This window comes from Trichogramma pretiosum, unplaced genomic scaffold, assembly GCF_000599845.2.
Source record: "Trichogramma pretiosum strain Unisexual culture from Peru unplaced genomic scaffold, Tpre_2.0 scaffold138, whole genome shotgun sequence".
Taxonomy (NCBI): Eukaryota; Metazoa; Arthropoda; class Insecta; order Hymenoptera; family Trichogrammatidae; genus Trichogramma; species Trichogramma pretiosum.
The window spans coordinates 2,419-19,326 of record NW_019641654.1 but is presented as its reverse complement, the minus strand read 5'-3'; the positions used below and the strand labels follow the sequence as shown (position 1 = coordinate 19,326).

Genomic DNA, 16,908 nt, shown 5'->3' with positions numbered 1-16,908 from the left:
AGTCGATAAGGCGCTGAAACGTCCTTGGGGCGTTACACAGTCCGAACGGCATTCTCGTATAGTGCCAAAGTCCCGACCCAGGAATAGCAAAAGCGGTGTACTTCTTGCTATTCGCTTCCATCGGGATCTGGTGGTAGGCATTTTTCAAGTCCACCTTCGACAGATACCGGGCTTTCCGTAGCTTGTCGAGTATCCCGTCCATATTGGGAATTGGATATTGGTCCTGGATCGTAACCTTGTTGAGGTCTCTGTAGTCGATGCAGAACCTGTAACTCCCATCTTGTTTCTTCACGAGTACGGGTGCACTACACCAGTCGCTAGCCGACTGTTCGATAAAGCCCTCGGCCGCGAGCTTGGTCACTTCTGCCCGAGCGACTTCTTCCATCTTCGGTGACATTCTCCTCAGATGATGACGTACGGGCGTGCTGGTGTTCACCCGGATGTGATGCTCCGAGCGATTCGTCACTCCCGGACTGGGGTCACTCTCTGGAAGGCAACGGTTGACCAGCTGTTCGACTTGATCTAATTCGTCCGGCCCACAAGTAGATATTCCCGCGCACTCGGCGTACATCAAGGGTTTTCCATCAACCTCGTCTAACTTGGACGAATGCCATGGGCCTCCTTTCGCCCTCCACAGGTACCGGCCGTTGCGAAGGTCGACATCAAATTTTAACATAAAGTCCATACCTAAGATGATGTCATGATTGAACGTTGGAACTACGTGGGCCTTAATCCTATCTGTCGTATTGTCCACGGTAATCGTTAAGGGTAATTCACCCGTGGTCCGAGTCGCTCCTCGTGCAGCACCTCCGATCCATCCCTCTTTGCTTTCTAAACGATCAGGGAATTTTTCAGCTACACGGGCGTGAACACCGGTTATATTCGCCCCTGGGTCGAGCAACGCTATGTATTCTTCACCCCCTAATGAGAACTTGGCATAATGACGGTTTTCTTGGCAAATTCCTGCGATTTCCGGGACCTCTGGGTCGTTCTCGCCCGCCGGAGCAGCTGTTGGGGTGGGCTGATCTATTCTGGGCCTCAACTCAAACCCAAGTTGTTCTTCGCCCTCGTCCAACTCCACCCGCCGAATTTGCCCGTATTCCGTTGACTCCCGTGATGGCAGCGCCTCCAGAGCTATCTGAGCATTTTCCTCGACCATCCTCGCAACATTCTGTGCAATAAGCTGACTCATCTGCTGCTTCGAGAATTCTTCAGGCCCTACTTTCGACCGATCGGTCTCTTGGGCTTGGTCTTCATGCTCCGTCGAATCTGACTCCCACGCCACATCTTCTGTTGCCTCGTCGTTCTCTTCGGGTATCCAAAACACATGTTCTAGCAGATCTTCTTCGTCGCTCTCCCTTTCGATTTCTTCGCGGGCCTCTGTTGTTACATCGGGGACTGTTGCTGGCCCGCCAGCGGTCCCGACAATCCGTTTCCCAACGCTTGCAACACAGGTGCACATTTCGGGCATGTCCACAACAAGACTCCCTGTGCATGACAGCCCACGCATTGCTTCAAAGGCTCCCTCTGCTCTGCCTGGGGCTGCTGCTGCGCATTGTGTGGGCAGACTTTCTTGCTATGTCCTTGTTGGCCGCACGCCTTGCACGTTATCCCGGGACAGTATGCTGCACGATGCCCGGGTGTCTGGCAGTTGAAGCAAGGTCCAGCGAATTTGCCTTTGGGCGGTCGATTGTCCTGATTATTTTGATTGGCCGTTGCCGGAGCCATCTCCACGGGCAACATTCTATTCTGAGACCATTGGTTTTGACCCCCCCCTTGATTAGGAAGTTGGGGTGGCCACTGTGGCATTGGCGGTGGTGGCATTGGCCAATTTATCGGAGTTGGAACCGCAGGAGATACTGGAGCCGGTCTCTGGGCGTAAGGCTGGAATGCGCACATCTCGTATTGGTTCCAGTCTTCAGGCCTCACGACTTGCTGCCACGGGCTCTGAGCGACGTTCACTGTCGGCCCGGTTGGACTTGGACTCTGTTGATCCTGGTCGGGCGTCTTCTTCGGTGCCTTCTTGCCGCCTTTCTTTTGATTCGGCCCGTTCTTGGGCGTGCTGTTATCGGCTTTGTCTGACTCTTCCTTTTCGCTGAAGTCGTCGATTTCTGTCATGGCTGCTATCTTGCCCACCTTCCTTGAAGAAAACCCGGCCTCCGGGATACTGAGCTTGTAGCTGGCTGATGGCTCTTCGAACTTTTCCTCGTCTTCGAGGATCCGTTCGTATTCTTGGCCCAACTCTACGGCTTCGGCGATCGTCCATGGTCGATGAGGGGCGATGAAGCGCCGATATCCATTTCGCACATTTTGCAGGAACATTTCTACCAGTTCCTCGTCCCGCGGGCGTTGCCTTAAATGTCTGACCAGCTGCAGAAAACAGTCTGCGTAATCGGCAATCTTCTCGCTTTTCGCCTGGGTGCGGTGGTCAATATCTCGCCTAATCGTCGTGTCTCGGAGCACCTTCATGTATCGGTCCTCGAAGGCCTTCCGAAATTGGACCCAGGTCGTTAAGTCTCGTTTATTCTCCCGGAACCATCGTTGAGCCTTGCCCTTGAGAATAGCGGGCATTGCATTCAGGAGCTTGTCAGTGGGGATCTCATTGCTCTCCTTGCAATCCCGCACATTTTCAAGAAAATTCCGGGCTTCTTCCCGATTCTCGCCATCGAACGACAAATGCCAACTTTGCAGGACTTTCGTGACCTGTAGACCCGTCATGCGGGTGGGTGGGCTCGGAGCCCGATAGGGTGATCGTTCTTGGCGTTCGTAGGACGCGTCTCGGTCGTTCCTTGGATTTCTTCGGCCCAAAATCGACCGGCCAGTCCTCTGAGGACCCATTCTTCGTCGGTTCGACTCTTCGTCATCTTCTGTCTCGGGCTCCGATTCTCGATCGTCCGCCCGGTCCCTCTTCTTCTGGCCATTCGCCCGATCTTCGTCTTGTCCACCTGGCCCTCGGGCTTCCACTTTGACTCTTCGTTCGGTGTCTTCATTCTCGTTCCTCGCTCGCAACTTCTCTTGACTGTGGCTCTGGGTCTGATTGTTTTCTTTCGGCCGAGTTCCCCACGGCGTTTGGATAGGATTGCTAGGCCAAGTCCTTGCTCCAAGGCCCAATTGCGGGAGATCGTAGCGTGATGAACCTCGTCCGACGGCCCCTGAACTTTGTGGCCAAATGCTGTCTCGTTCGTTGAAACTCAGCCCCGCCAACGATTGAGCCAACCCCATGGATGAGGCCATCGTGAGTGGCGCAGAGGAGGTCATGGTCGAACTATTCCACGTACTCACTACTCTCGGAGCAGTGCTGGACATGTGCTGGGTGGGAGGAGTCGTATAGATCGCTTGTGAACTCGTCGTGGTGGGCGTGCTCGACGATACCACGCACGAGATTGGCGCGGTCGGCATCACTGCCTTCGCATCCACCAGCGCCCTCGCTCCTTCCTCCTCTTCATCGTTCCCACCGTCCTCGGGGTTTGGGCCCGTGGGCTGATCCATTCGTAAAGACGGCCGACTCCGAGGAATTAACAACTGGTACTGGAGCGTGTCGAGAGGAGATATCCCCAAGATTTCGTCCTCCGCCGGGAACCAGGGTGGAAAGGCCTCAGGGTGAATTGCCCGAATCTCCGAGCGAAATAATCGGCTCCGCAATGCCATCTCTGTCCCGCCCCCAGCCAACCTACGGGCGTCCAAAATGGCGATCACTTGATCTAGATCCATCTTCTCGATGATCGCCTTGACCTGACGGGCCAGGTCGCCCACAATATCTGGGCGTGATACTAAATCCTTCTCTCCGTGTCGAATAAGGGCCCCAAACATGATGAGCTAAAATATGGGCGCGAAAAACTAGCAAGTAGTGGGAAATCAAGCGCGAACTAACGTGCCAATTAACTCCGCGAGGGTCGTTACACGGGCGCAAAACAAGGAAAGCTAGGTGCAAAACCTTTGACTCGGTGCAGGGTCACGCTCTCTGAAGCAAAAGGCTTCACTTTCTATACTCTTTTAGCCCTCAGGCTCAAGGAAAAGGAAAACAAAAATTACCAGCGAAAATCAGAAATGAAATCAAGCGATAGTTTCTTACAAGCGACCCACTACAAGCAAAGCAATTTACAGTATTGTATCAAAGCAACAAAATTTTTAAGCAGCTACAATATCAATGAAAACTTACTGTTGGTCGACGCCGGGTCGTAACACACTCTCGTTAGGTCCGATGACCACTCGAGTTCCACACTCACACTACGCGCGCGTCGAAATTTCACTTTGCTTTCAACAGTAAGCCCTGACGACGGCCGACGAAAATTAGAGAAATTCTATTTTCGTAAGGCCCAAAAATTTTATAAGTCCCAATCCGGACTGATCAGGCCCAAGGGGCCCCACGTTGGGCGCCAATTGCGACGGACGGCTGACCCCGGTGTGGGAGAAAGCAGCAAATCACCTGCCGTCGAATAAATTTCTATAGGACCACCTTACCTGGTCGAGTACTCCCAGAGGGGATATTGGGCCCGTCGTCAGTGCGAGCTTGCTGTAGGCTCGCTGGCTTACCGTTGACCTCCTGTAACTGATGCTGAAATCCGCGAAAAAGAACGGTCGCGAAATAACTAGGCTATGGTGTCGATTAAATGTACTTCTTTATTTAATCCAAGGCCCAACTGGCCGAAAAACCACTTCAAATTGCCCAACGGGCGATATCTTACAATAATGCGCGACGAGGCACAAGTTCGACTCGACTTTACTTTCGACTTTGCCCACCAGGGGCGCGCTCGGCGCTCGCGTCTACCGTATCTCGTGATACGAGCTTAATCGGCCGAGCCAATATGGCCGCTGCGCGCGCGATCTATGCGACGATGTCGAGTGCACGTGTACCGACGCGACGTGGCACTCGCACCGTGGTCTCGATGATGCGTTGATACTGTGTCGCGGGCGATCCGCTCTGATGTTACCGGCACGGATTTTCACGTACTCACGCACACCAATACAATGCTGGCTGCGTATCGCCGCTGCGATACTCGCCAGCCGAGCTCGAACACACACGCAATCACACGCACACGACCCGGCCGTCGCTTCGACCAATGATTCGCAAATAACCTTAAAAACTAACCCCAATTCTTCGGCGCCTCGGCGTTGGATCGGCTCCTTTCCTTACTGGCGTTCAGCCCTCGTCCGGGCGTCGACGGTCACGTGCGACGGAGCTGTGCGTCCTTACGCCCACGTCTGGGCAACGATGTTCGACGGCGTACACACGTGCACACTCACTTGCACGAGCCCTACTGGGCGACACTCACACGGGTGCACTCGCTTGCACGGGCCCGGCTGGGCGAGATCTGCCGTACTGGCCGACTTTTCCACGGGCACGCACTACAACTAGCCCTCCTGGGCGAACTCGCACTGGTACTTCTGCGACGGCTTTCTTGGTGCCGTCTTCTACGGGCACAGACCGCGGTGGCTTTCTCTTTTTCTAATCTCGCACTCGTAACTCGCGATAACCTCGAAGCTTTTCAATGGCGGCCGTATCTCACGTGTCTTCGTGTCGCTTGCTCGAGCTATTCTGGCGCGATCTATTGCGCGTCGGCGCGTCTGCTCACGCGCAGCAGTCCGTCTCTCTCGCACGCGTACGCCGCCGCACGTGCCGAAACGTCGTTGCTTGCTGCTGCCGCTGCTGTCCTTCTCGACCTGTAAGTCGCAAAAACATACACGCACACACACATGCTCGCGCGACTTATACTACAATGCACGGCGCGACGCTTCTATGCCTTGTGCCCCGTCACACACTTAGCACTATATTATAATTGTTCCACATAGAAATGGGAAACAGAGGTGATTTTTTCTTGCGACCAGAGACACCAATCCACGTACTTTCAAAGTAACGAATGAGCTTATCCAATTCCTGTGAATGAGTTTGGTAAAATGTAGATTTAAGCAGTTTGGCATAAGCATATTGCACCTCATCGACTGGCACGAATGCAAGAGCAATCAAGTGGCGTAAGTGTAATGCAAAATCGGCATCAGTTTGGTAGCGTACTTGCAAATCATATTCTTGGATGTGACGCCAAATGCATTGTGCGACGTGGCAAAAACACCCATGTATATCTGAATCAGGGAAGACATCAGAAAACGCGTTGATGTACTCGTTTTCGAAGTCAATAATCATACGAGCGGGCTTTAATTTTCTACATGACGATACAAGAGTCTCCAAAATACGTTTATATACGTCACGAGTGCGATGAGTGCTGAGAACGTATACGAGAGGAATCAAAGTACCTAGTATACAGTTGATCAAAAATACTGGGTACAACGTCGAAGGTGCCATCTCCTTGCCAGATATCGCAACGTCGTAGAAGTTTTAAATTGGCTGATGTAGTGAACGTAAGCACTCGTGTATCGTCTGAGGCGTAATCGCCAAGCAGAAAATGATCACCGCGTATCGTGTTTGTAAACATAGACGGAACATTTAAGTCGAAAGCAGAAGCTGGTAATGCGAAGGCATTTAAAATTTGATTGTGCTGATTCGGCACTAGATATGAAGCTGTAGCATCAATATTATGCAGACGTTTATCTATAATATTGCCCGGGTTTTCAAATGTCTTGTTAGCGTTCTTTTTAAGATTCTCCTTCACTTTCCTCGCTTTCAATTCAGCACTTTCACTGACTTGATTGTGTTCGAAACAGCTCTCCCATAAAACTAGGCCATTTTTTCGACAGAACTTGTATGTACACGACACTTACACTTATCAGTGGTGGTATAAGCTGCACAATGCCAAATTACTTTGCCAGCACTGCAATTGTGTTTATTATAAGCATAATTGTTATGCACGAGCAATGACGTATTACGCTGGCTTAAAACAAATTTCAACACCATAATTAATTAATTCACAGACACACAAAACAATACTGAGCTTACAGTAATAAGAGCAAGAACAGATAGGTAAATAAGCTGCTCGAAGTGAGCTTAAATCACACATAATATAATGTTGATACTCACACACACACATACATACACACTGTGGTATATAATCTGCTCGGGAGTGTGTTGAGATCACACTATATCACGTATAGTCACTCACAAATTCCGAAATCAAAGGAAACGAGAGAAACATGAAATAAAATAAAATTGAAATTTTATTGAGGATGAATAGTCACCCAGGATGTATTGTCGCGGATGAATAGTCGCCCAGGATGAATTGTTGCGGATGAGCTGTCGCAGGATGAATTGTCAAAGGATGATTTGTCTGGATCCCCGTTCACGGTCGTGAAAGGTCGACGCGGCTGGCGCCGTGACGCCCACCAGGCTGAAGTAGCCGAGTGTGGCTCACAGCCCCCAGGGCCTCGATAGCGTGAGGTCTGCCTGAGGCCTGACGCCATAGTTGTCAGGAGACGGTTGGCAAGTCGGTGCAATGCATCAGACGTAGCGCCTCTGGCGCTATGGTGTTGTAGCAGAGGAAAGGCGTGCAAAACGAGTCTGCACTGGGCATGGAGCTCTATGGCGTCCTCGGAGATGCCACCAGCGCTAGCGCATTTAGCCACAAGACCGCGCTCGAGATCACCAGCTGGGCACGGCCAACCTGGTTCCAGATGACGGGAGATCCCTATGGAAGGCGTATGCGGGCACGCAGACCGCCGTCATCGACCTGCCCGACGAGCTCGCGGCCAACCGCAAGTACTGCGCCGTCGTCACGTCGTCGAAACGCGTTCAACTCGGCGCGGTGGAACAACATCCTCGCCGCGCTCGAGAGAATTCGCACGCCCGAGGACCTGCAAAAGATCATCTACAGCTACTTCCAAGCCAAAGAGCTGGAATTCCGCACCACGGAATATGGCAATTTAGTGACCGTGGCCGCAGACTGAGAGTGGTTTTTGATGCTTCTGGGCCCACATCAATGGGTTCCAGTCTGAACGACATGCTGTGTGCCGCCTCGAAACTGCAACGGACTCTCTGGGCTGCATTGCTGCATTGGCGAACTCATCGCATCGCCTTCTATACAGACGTACAAATGATGTTCCGGCAAATCTTGATTGACGAACAGAATGTTAATCTGCAACTCATAGTTTGGAGTCCGAGCAGAGACCACCCACTTGAGCATTATCAGCTACGGACTGTGACGTACGGCACTGCTTGTGCTCCGTATTTGTCACTTCGCACGTTGCAGCAACTCTGCTCTGATGAAGGCTCTCGTTTCCCGGAGGCAGCAACCACACTCACAAAGGATAGATACGTTGACGACATCTTGTCAGGCGCGCACGAGCTGAAAGCCGCATTATCGTTGAGAGATCAATTCATCAACCTCATGAAGGCGGGAAGCTTTTCCCTTCGCAAGTGGGTCTCAAACCGGGTTACCGACATAATCTCCGCTGCCATAATCTCCGCGACACAATCTCCGTGACAAAATCTCCGGAGACAAAATCTCCGGAGACAAAATCCCGCGGGAAAAAAATGCGCACTATCACGCATCCAAACACACTATCACGCACCCAAACACACTATCACGCATCCCAAACACACTATCACGCATCCCAAATACACTATCACGCACCCAAACACACTATCACGCATCCCAAACACACTATCACGCATCCAAACACACTATCACGCATCCCAAACACACTATCACGCATCCAAACACACTATCACGCATCCAAACACACAATCACGCACCCAAACACACTATCACGCATCCCAAACACACTATCACGCATCCAAACACACAATCACGCACCCAAACACACTATCACGCATCCCAAACACACTATCACGCATCCAAACACACTATCACGCATCCAAACACACAATCACGCATCCAAACACACTATCACGCATCCAAACACACAATCACGCATCCAAACACACTATCACGCATCCCAAACACACTATCACGCATCTCAAATACACTATCACGCACCCAAACACACTATCACTAATAATAAATAATAATATAAAATTAAATTCGGCGGAGATTTAGTCGCCCGGAGATTTTGTCCCGGAGATTTTGTCGCGGAGATTGTGTCGCCGGAGATTTTGTCTCCGGAGATTTTGTCCCGCTCCCTCTCAAACCACCCTCAGCTACTTGACGGTTTGGATTCGGTGGAGCTCCTTCGACCGACGCTTATTAATTTCTTTCAAGAATACCCCGTGAAAGAACTCGGGGTGTCCCGGAGTCCGCAGGATGACATGCTCGGCCTCAATGTGTGCTCCAATGATAATCAGCTTCTCACCAAGAGAAGGGTGTTGGTGGAATTGGCTTAAGTGTTCGACCCTTGCGGCTGGGCTGCTCCTATCACCCTCACTGCCAAAATTCTAGTCCAGGACTTGTGGCGTGCCAAACTAGCGCGGGACGAGAAGTTACCGGACTCGATGTCGCGACGCTGGCTGGCAGTGAGAGCTAACTTCTTAGCCTTCGCCAGGATGTCTATTCCTCGATGGATCGGGTCAGGATCGGCGGGTACCAAGCTCACGATCCACGTGTTTGCCGATGGGAGTCGTCGTGCTATGGCAGCAGTAGCCTACTCGAGGGCTGAGAACGAGAGCGGAAAATCCACTGTCAGGTTGCTCCTTGCCAAGACTAAATTAAGCCCCATTCGAAGCCTGCGTCAGCCCTTGTCCCAAACGTCACGGATGACCATCCCGAGACTGGAGCTTCGAGCTGCATTAATCGCTGCCAGACTGCTGAGATCCATCTGCGACGAGTTGGACGTCGATATAATTGCCTGTACAGCGTGGTCAGATTCGCTGATAGCACTCCATTGGATACGCTCGACTGGGCCGACTGGAAATTCACTCGTCAACAACTACGTACACCAAGGACTTATCCCACTCAGCGTTTGGTGCCATGTTCCCTATGCCGAGAACCCTGCAGACGTCGCATCACGAGGGAGCGACGCCGAAGGGCTACTTTCTCAAAGTTCATGGATCAACGGGCCAGAGTGGCTGTCGGGATCAATAGCAACGTGGCCAAAACTCCCAAGCAGCGATGCAACTCCACCAGCGGAACAAAGGACAGCTTGCCTTGCGATACGAGCTTCAGACCAGGTGGACAGCGATCACCTAGCAAGATTCTCTGATCTCTACCAATTGTTGCGTTATCTGGTCCGACTGCGTAGATGGATCCGCTTCCGTCTAGGCCGTGAACCTACCAACATAGTCTTGATGCCTAGGACCCGAACAGAACTCGACATTGCCTTTGATGCGTGCATACGGTATAGCCAACAGCGAGCCTTTCACGAGGAAATTGCTGCGTTAGTCAGAGACAAGCCAGTTCCCTCTCGAGGATCTCTAGCATCGCTCAATCCTTTTCTTTGCAATCAAGGCATACTACGGGTTGGGAGTCGGCTGCATTCATCGGACCTGCCATTCAACAAGAGACATCCACCGAGCTTGGACGCGCAGAGCTCGATCACAGGACTCATCATCCGTTGGGTTCACACCGTGACACTACACGGGGGCTTCCGAGTCCCTTACACGCAAGTGCTTTAGAGAACGTGGATCATTCATGGCAGGCGACTGATCAATAAGCACATAAAGAGCTGCGTCGTCTACGTCACTAGCAAGGCTTGAACTATGACTCAAATCATGGCACCTTTGCAAGCTGCCCGGGTCACTTCAACGAGCCGTGTTTTCTTGTGTACCGGGCTGGACTACGCTGGGCCATTCGGGATCGCACCAATCAAAGGTCGAGGCAACCGCACTGTAAAAGCTTGGGTCGCTGTATTCGTGTGCTTGACGTCCAAAGCAGTCCACCTTTAGCTTGTTGCAAACATCCAGCAGTGTTCACTCTTACTTCACTCCACCACGAGAACCTTGAAATTAACAATTACTAAGAATAAATTCAAAGCTTAGGTGGAGCACTTAAATTGCTAATGTTATATACACTTTTGCATGGGTAATAACTTTACTATTTTAATTTAATTCTTACCGTATTGTCTGAGGGGAGGAACATGTAGTAAGTTTATAATGCTCGAGTGAGGTTCACACACAAAACTTTCTTATAAACATATTTGAACAAAGCTTACAAACTATGGGGGCAGTAGATCGATGATCTTGATGCTGGCTCGCTGTCAATCAGCTGAGTTAAACGGCTGGTGGTAGCTGCTGCTTGACCGATGGTGACGGCTGCCTGGCTGATTGTGGCGGCTGCTTGGCTGCAGCAAGCTCGAATGCACCGTCCCGAGTTTTACCGTTCGCGTAAAAAACAATATGAAAAAACTGCTGATACATATTACAAGGTAGCTGAGGATATGAACTACTGTCGGCACAGAAGAAAATTAAAAATCCGAATCGTGCTCGATAAGTCGCACCTCAAAGCGCGTACATGCCGTCGCAGAGCGGAGCGAACGAGTGGGGCGAAGAGCGCACCTACAAAAGCCATGCGCTGGTCTCACTCAGTCATCTGTTTCTCCTACAAAAATGTACTTATAAGTTTAAGTGAACTCTCAACAGCCGCAGGCTCCTAAAGTTAGCCACCGGGTATAAGGTAATGTTAAGGTTAATTAAAATGGGAATTGCTCTGAAATAACAGACAAGCATCCAAATACACACCCATGTTATGCGCAGCAATGCGAATACGGGGCAGTATCCAATTAACTCTCATTAATTGGGCTGGTATGCTATACTGTTGTGATAATGAAGCCATTCATTATCACATCAAATCCCCCCCCCTCCCCTCATCGTGTGTATGATCGCAAAAGCGAGATTTCAAGCAAGCAATTACCTCGAGAATATTCGTTAATAGCGAATTGATATCGCTGATGCGAACAAGCACGATGCCTTACGTACGCGTGACGCCGTCTGCAATTCTGAGCGCTACTACACTTGTGTGACAGCGTGAGATGCGAAGTGTACTCGTCACAAGGATGTAAGGTGGTTTGTGTGGCAAGTGTAGTGAACCTTTTATCGAAGTCAGGCTCCTTTCTGGTGCAGAACTCGACTGGTATATGCGCATCACCATCGTTTCCTGCCCGCAAGAGTGAATTGAGTGTGATCAAGTGAGAGCTACACCGCAGTTCCTGCATAAATGCAAGTATTATTCTTTCTATTTCATCAATACGCTCCATAAGTGTATTCGGTCATATCGCGTATCAAGTCGTGAACAACGATAGACACGCGACCCACAAGGCTTCACCTGTACGCGTTTTCTTTTTTTTTTTTTTTTTATAGATAGAGAAATGCGTTACGCACCGTAAGGAGGTTGCGTTGAAATCAAACTGTAAGCACGATAACACGTGTAGCAGAACGCACATGTGAAGCTCGTGGTCAATACCGCAACGTGTATAACCTCATAAGGTGTGCGGAAGCCAGCGTTGTGAAAAACTTTCCGGAACATGGCTACCGCTGTCATCTGCCGTCACGGCTTTATCATCTGACCCGATGCTGCCAAATCAAACGTAGGCGGCAGAACTCAAATGGTATATTATGATACGTGTGACAGGCCATTATTGCACGGCCTGGTTAGCACCCGAACAAAGCGAGCTTTTTTATAGCACTGTGCTAAATTCACGTTTAGGCCTCGTTTGGCGAGATATATGGTGCTCATAATAGCGTCACCGTGCAATAATAAGCAGCTTACATCACGGCAAAGCGTGCCTTAAACGTGAACTTTAGCCACGCAGTGCTATAATAATGTTTTGTGTACACGCTGTAGTTTTATTATGTTGTTTTTCTTCATGAATGAAATGTTTTTTTACATCTTACATTAATTAATGAAATGTAATTTACATTTCATTCACGAAGAAAGACCACGTAATAAAACTACAGCATGTACACAAAACATTATTTGAGTTCTGCCGCCTACATTTGAGTCGGCAGCATCGGGTCAGATGATAAAGCCGTGACGGCAGTCGACAGCGGCAACCATGTTCCGGAAAGTTTTTCACAATGCTGGCGGCAGCAGTGAGAGCTCCACGAGCCTCTCCCACTTCCTTCTTTGCGTCATGGCCACGCCCCTCTGCCAATGCGCCTCGCAGCATTGAACAGTCGCTGTACGAGAGCGCCTAGCAAGTGCGCGCCTATACGGGAGTGTTCACGAAAGTCGTGACAACAAAAGTACGGTATCGCGACACGTGAAATTCTTGTCGTATAACATCGTCTGTTGTCCGTTTGACATTGCATAAACCGATATCCTGTGAAGACGGTGTAACTTTCTTATTGTATTTAGAAGCATTATTTAGTTAACAATCGTATAATTAATTCAGAATAATAAAATAAAAAGCGATTATATTCTACCGAATTAACAGTCTTAAGGAATTCACGAACCCCCTCATATAATAATAATCATAATCATACAAATTTTTGTTAGAGTCAACGCAACTCGCAGTGCGCGTCAATAGGCTCAGTGCTGTAGAACGCACGCGTGTACGAGACAGCGAGAAGAAATACCAGTACACACTGCGAGTGCTCTCAAAAAGCAAGCGTTACTTTTCAATATAATACAGTGCTTGTATTTATAACCAGACATTATTCATACATTTCATCTTAACTTCTCCGCTTTCGTGATTTTGGTAAATATCCCATTTCAAGTCCCCCTTTGTAAGCTAAGAAGTGAGCTTATAACCAAGCGTTTCTTACCGCTATGCGCAACACTATGCGCATATCACTATGCACAACAGCTTCTAGTAAACAAGTTGTCTCTCTACCTAGGTTGCGGTCAGTGAGAAATCAAAGGTCACCGTGAATCTCAAAGAGTCGTCGATTGTAGAGCACAGCTTCTAGATCCCTGAAAGCAATGGACTTGGTGAACTTCAACACTCTGTAGCAGAAGTAACTAGCCACTATTCACAACAGATAGGCTGGGACCTACATTTGGCTCAGGGCGATGAGAATTTTGTTCTATCGCGCCGTTTTGAAGGCGTTCCTCACATCTAGGCTGATGATATCGCAGTACTCCTTGGTAGCCGGGTGCTATCGTTTGCCACTGATGGCTGATCGTGCAGGGCTGAGGACAGTCTGTATGGCATCAATAGTTAATCGCCCCTTACGGAAGCCGTACTGTGAGTCTGTACTTCTCCAGTAATGGTGGAACATGAAACAACCGAGTAATGATCGTCGGAAACAACGTGGACACTGCGCGTCGCACCAAGTCCGGCGCAGTGGGCGGCGCCGTCCTGGGCACCCTGAGGCGGGACATGACTATTTTGTATGGTTTACCCCACGCATCGCAGTCCGCCTCGTCGCAGAGCTGCCTTAATCAGAGACGCTTGCTCGCCTTTATCGCCCTGCGTCGACGTCTTCGAGCGTTGGTGAACTCCTTCCGTTGGATGATCTCGTCAGCGAGACCGCGAGCCTGGGCGCTCCTTCGCAACCGGAGGCAGCTCCACCGACACTCCTCAATGCTGTCGCTTCGTCAACAGACAGGTTCACGGCGTCGTCGATCACCTCCTCTGTCCATGGAAGCGTCGCATGCGCGCCCGATTGTGGACATGAGTTTGTTCACCATGTCCTCAAGAGGACCCGACCAGATATCCATCTCGGAAACGAACCCTGGCAAAGCAGTCACCGTCGAAAGTGCGTGCGCTCCACTAACGTTTAACTACCGAAGGGCGGCTAACACTTCGATTCTCCTCGAGGAGGATCTTGAACGAAATATCTTGATGGTCATTATTTGTGTAGGTATAGCTAACACGCCAAGACCTGACTATCGTAGAGCGAGACACCAGTAAAGGTAAAGTCAATTATAGATCCTCCCCGTGGACCAACAAACGTAGATTTCAAAATTGAAAAGTGAGTCGCCTGGGTTCAAAAGCACAACCCAACGCAGTGAAAGGCCCAGAACTTCCTTGGAGAGGTAAGCGAGTGGACAAGAGGTACCGAAGTAAAAATTCTTGTCGACGGCATTTGAGCTGGGTCTCTCCGAGTGAGGACGATTTGCTCATCGCAATTTATTTATAAAAATTGTTTTATGATCGAACAGACTTGACAGTTAACGGTAAAGATTTTCAAGAAAAAATATCAACTACATTTATCGTTTTAACATGAAAAACGTCATTAATGCCCTAGCACCCCGCGCGGGCAGCGAAAACGGCCGGATCGCTCAGTTTTCAACTCGCTTGCAATGGGTTAAATAAAATTCAGAAAAATAAACCAATATATGTTTTCGATAGGTTTTTACCTCAGCTTTTCATTGATGAAGTCCAACATGCAAAAATATGCTTCTATAACCCCAAAAAATGGACTTGAATATAAAACACGTTGTAACTTCCAGAGTTCAACTCCAATTAACTTTCTGAGTAGCTAAATCGAAAGATTCCGCGATTTCACATGAGAAATGACTCTAAAAAATAGTATATTTTGCACGCAGGGAGTGAAAAACTAGAAAGTCTCAGAGCACGTAAAATTTATTATCCGAGGCTTATTTATAATCACATGCTCTGAGACTTTCTTTTTTCGTTACATAGGTGCAAATACAATTTTTGTGAATCCCCCATCCTAAAGTAACATTTTCATTTCGTTTAGCGGGAGTAAAATGTCACTTCAGGTTGGGGTGGCTCAAAAAAGGACTTTTTCGAGTTTCTCGAGCGGTGAAGAGGAAAAGAGCGCAAGGTCGGCCGTTTTCGAGCGCTGTGGCTTTTTTTTATCGCTACACTTTACGATTCTTTACCTTTGGAAAATTTTCCAAAAACTAATTGCACCATTAAAAAGATGAGAAAAAAATACACAAAAACCATTTATTTGTTAATTTTTATGGTTAAAGCCAAATGCGTGAGAGGTAAAGAAACGTAAAGTGTAGCGAAAAAACAAGCCGTGGCGTTCGCAAATGGCCGACCACGCGCTCTTTTCCTTTTCACCTCTCGAGAAATTCGAAAAAGTCCCTTTTTTTAGAGTCATTTCTTATGTAAAATCGCGAAATCTTTCGATCTAGCTACTCAGAAAGTCAATCAGAGTTTAACTCTGGAAGTTACAACGTGTTTTATATTCAAGTCCATTTTTTGGGGTTATGGAGGCATATTTTTGCATGTTAGACTTCAACAATGAAAAGCTGAGGTAAAAACCTATCGAAAAAATACATTGGTTTCTTTTTCGGAATTTTAATTAACCTATTGCGAGCAAGTTGAAAACCGAGCGATTTGGCCGTTTCCGCTGCCTGTGTGTGGTGCTGGGGCATTATTGGCGTTTTTAGCCATGATTGAAAATTTATCCGCATAATTCCAACTTAGAACGTTGAAGTGTACACAAGCAACAGTAGTACATTTTTCTTATTAGTAAGACAAATAATTTTATTAATAAAATTTGTTTACTTGATTTAATTGTTGCCTAGGTCCTATTTTACATTGAGCTGCTGGTGCTGATCGTACAAATTCCATACACGAACTTTCTGCAATACCCTGAGTCAAATCAGGTTCAATAATAACTGGGAAACACTCTGGATGATTAACATGGGGTTCACAGCAAGCTATTGAACTTCCATTGGTACCCCTACTTATTGCTGTTGCTGTCATATCATGATCTAGAAACTGTCCAAATACGGCAAGCATAACTGTGAAAGCAGAGTTTACGCTGGGGGAAGGTGGATGTACCTGCAAAAGTTACGAACAATCAAGCTATTGTTTTTTTTTTTTTTTTTTTTTTTTTCAAAAAAAGTCGTGAATTTTGGAAATACGAAGATACGACTCATTTATCGGACATGGCTTAAATAGCGGGATAAACTGCGAGGGCCACTTTTTGCAACATCAAAACCCATATACCGACTCACACGAGTAACCAGGCACCGGGCAAATGCCACGGAAATTCCTTGCAGAGACCCTTACCACTGGTGCAATCAATGAATCATACACGCGCGGTATCAGAGGAAATGAACAAAACGTTAGCGTTTATCAAAATACAATGCAAAATTGACTGAATTATATTCGGCCTCTGAACGAATTAGTAGTTTTTAGCCTACCAACTTATTTTTGAGAACCCTAATTTTTCTTTCTTTTCCAACGCGATTTTTTTTT

At 48.6% G+C, this 16,908-nt stretch overlaps 1 protein-coding gene across 1 annotated transcript in view; it reads right to left on the bottom strand.

The window, feature by feature from the left end:
• Positions 1 to 16,483, bottom strand: part of LOC106653789 (chorion peroxidase-like) — a 47,082-nt gene extending 30,599 nt beyond the window's left edge. The window contains exon 1 of the mRNA XM_023460111.1: positions 16,210 to 16,483. Within this exon, the coding sequence (XP_023315879.1) occupies positions 16,210 to 16,446 (237 nt within the window). The 5' untranslated portion in view covers positions 16,447 to 16,483. The remainder of the gene's footprint in view (positions 1 to 16,209) is intronic.
• Between the last annotated feature and the right edge of the window lie 425 nt (positions 16,484 to 16,908).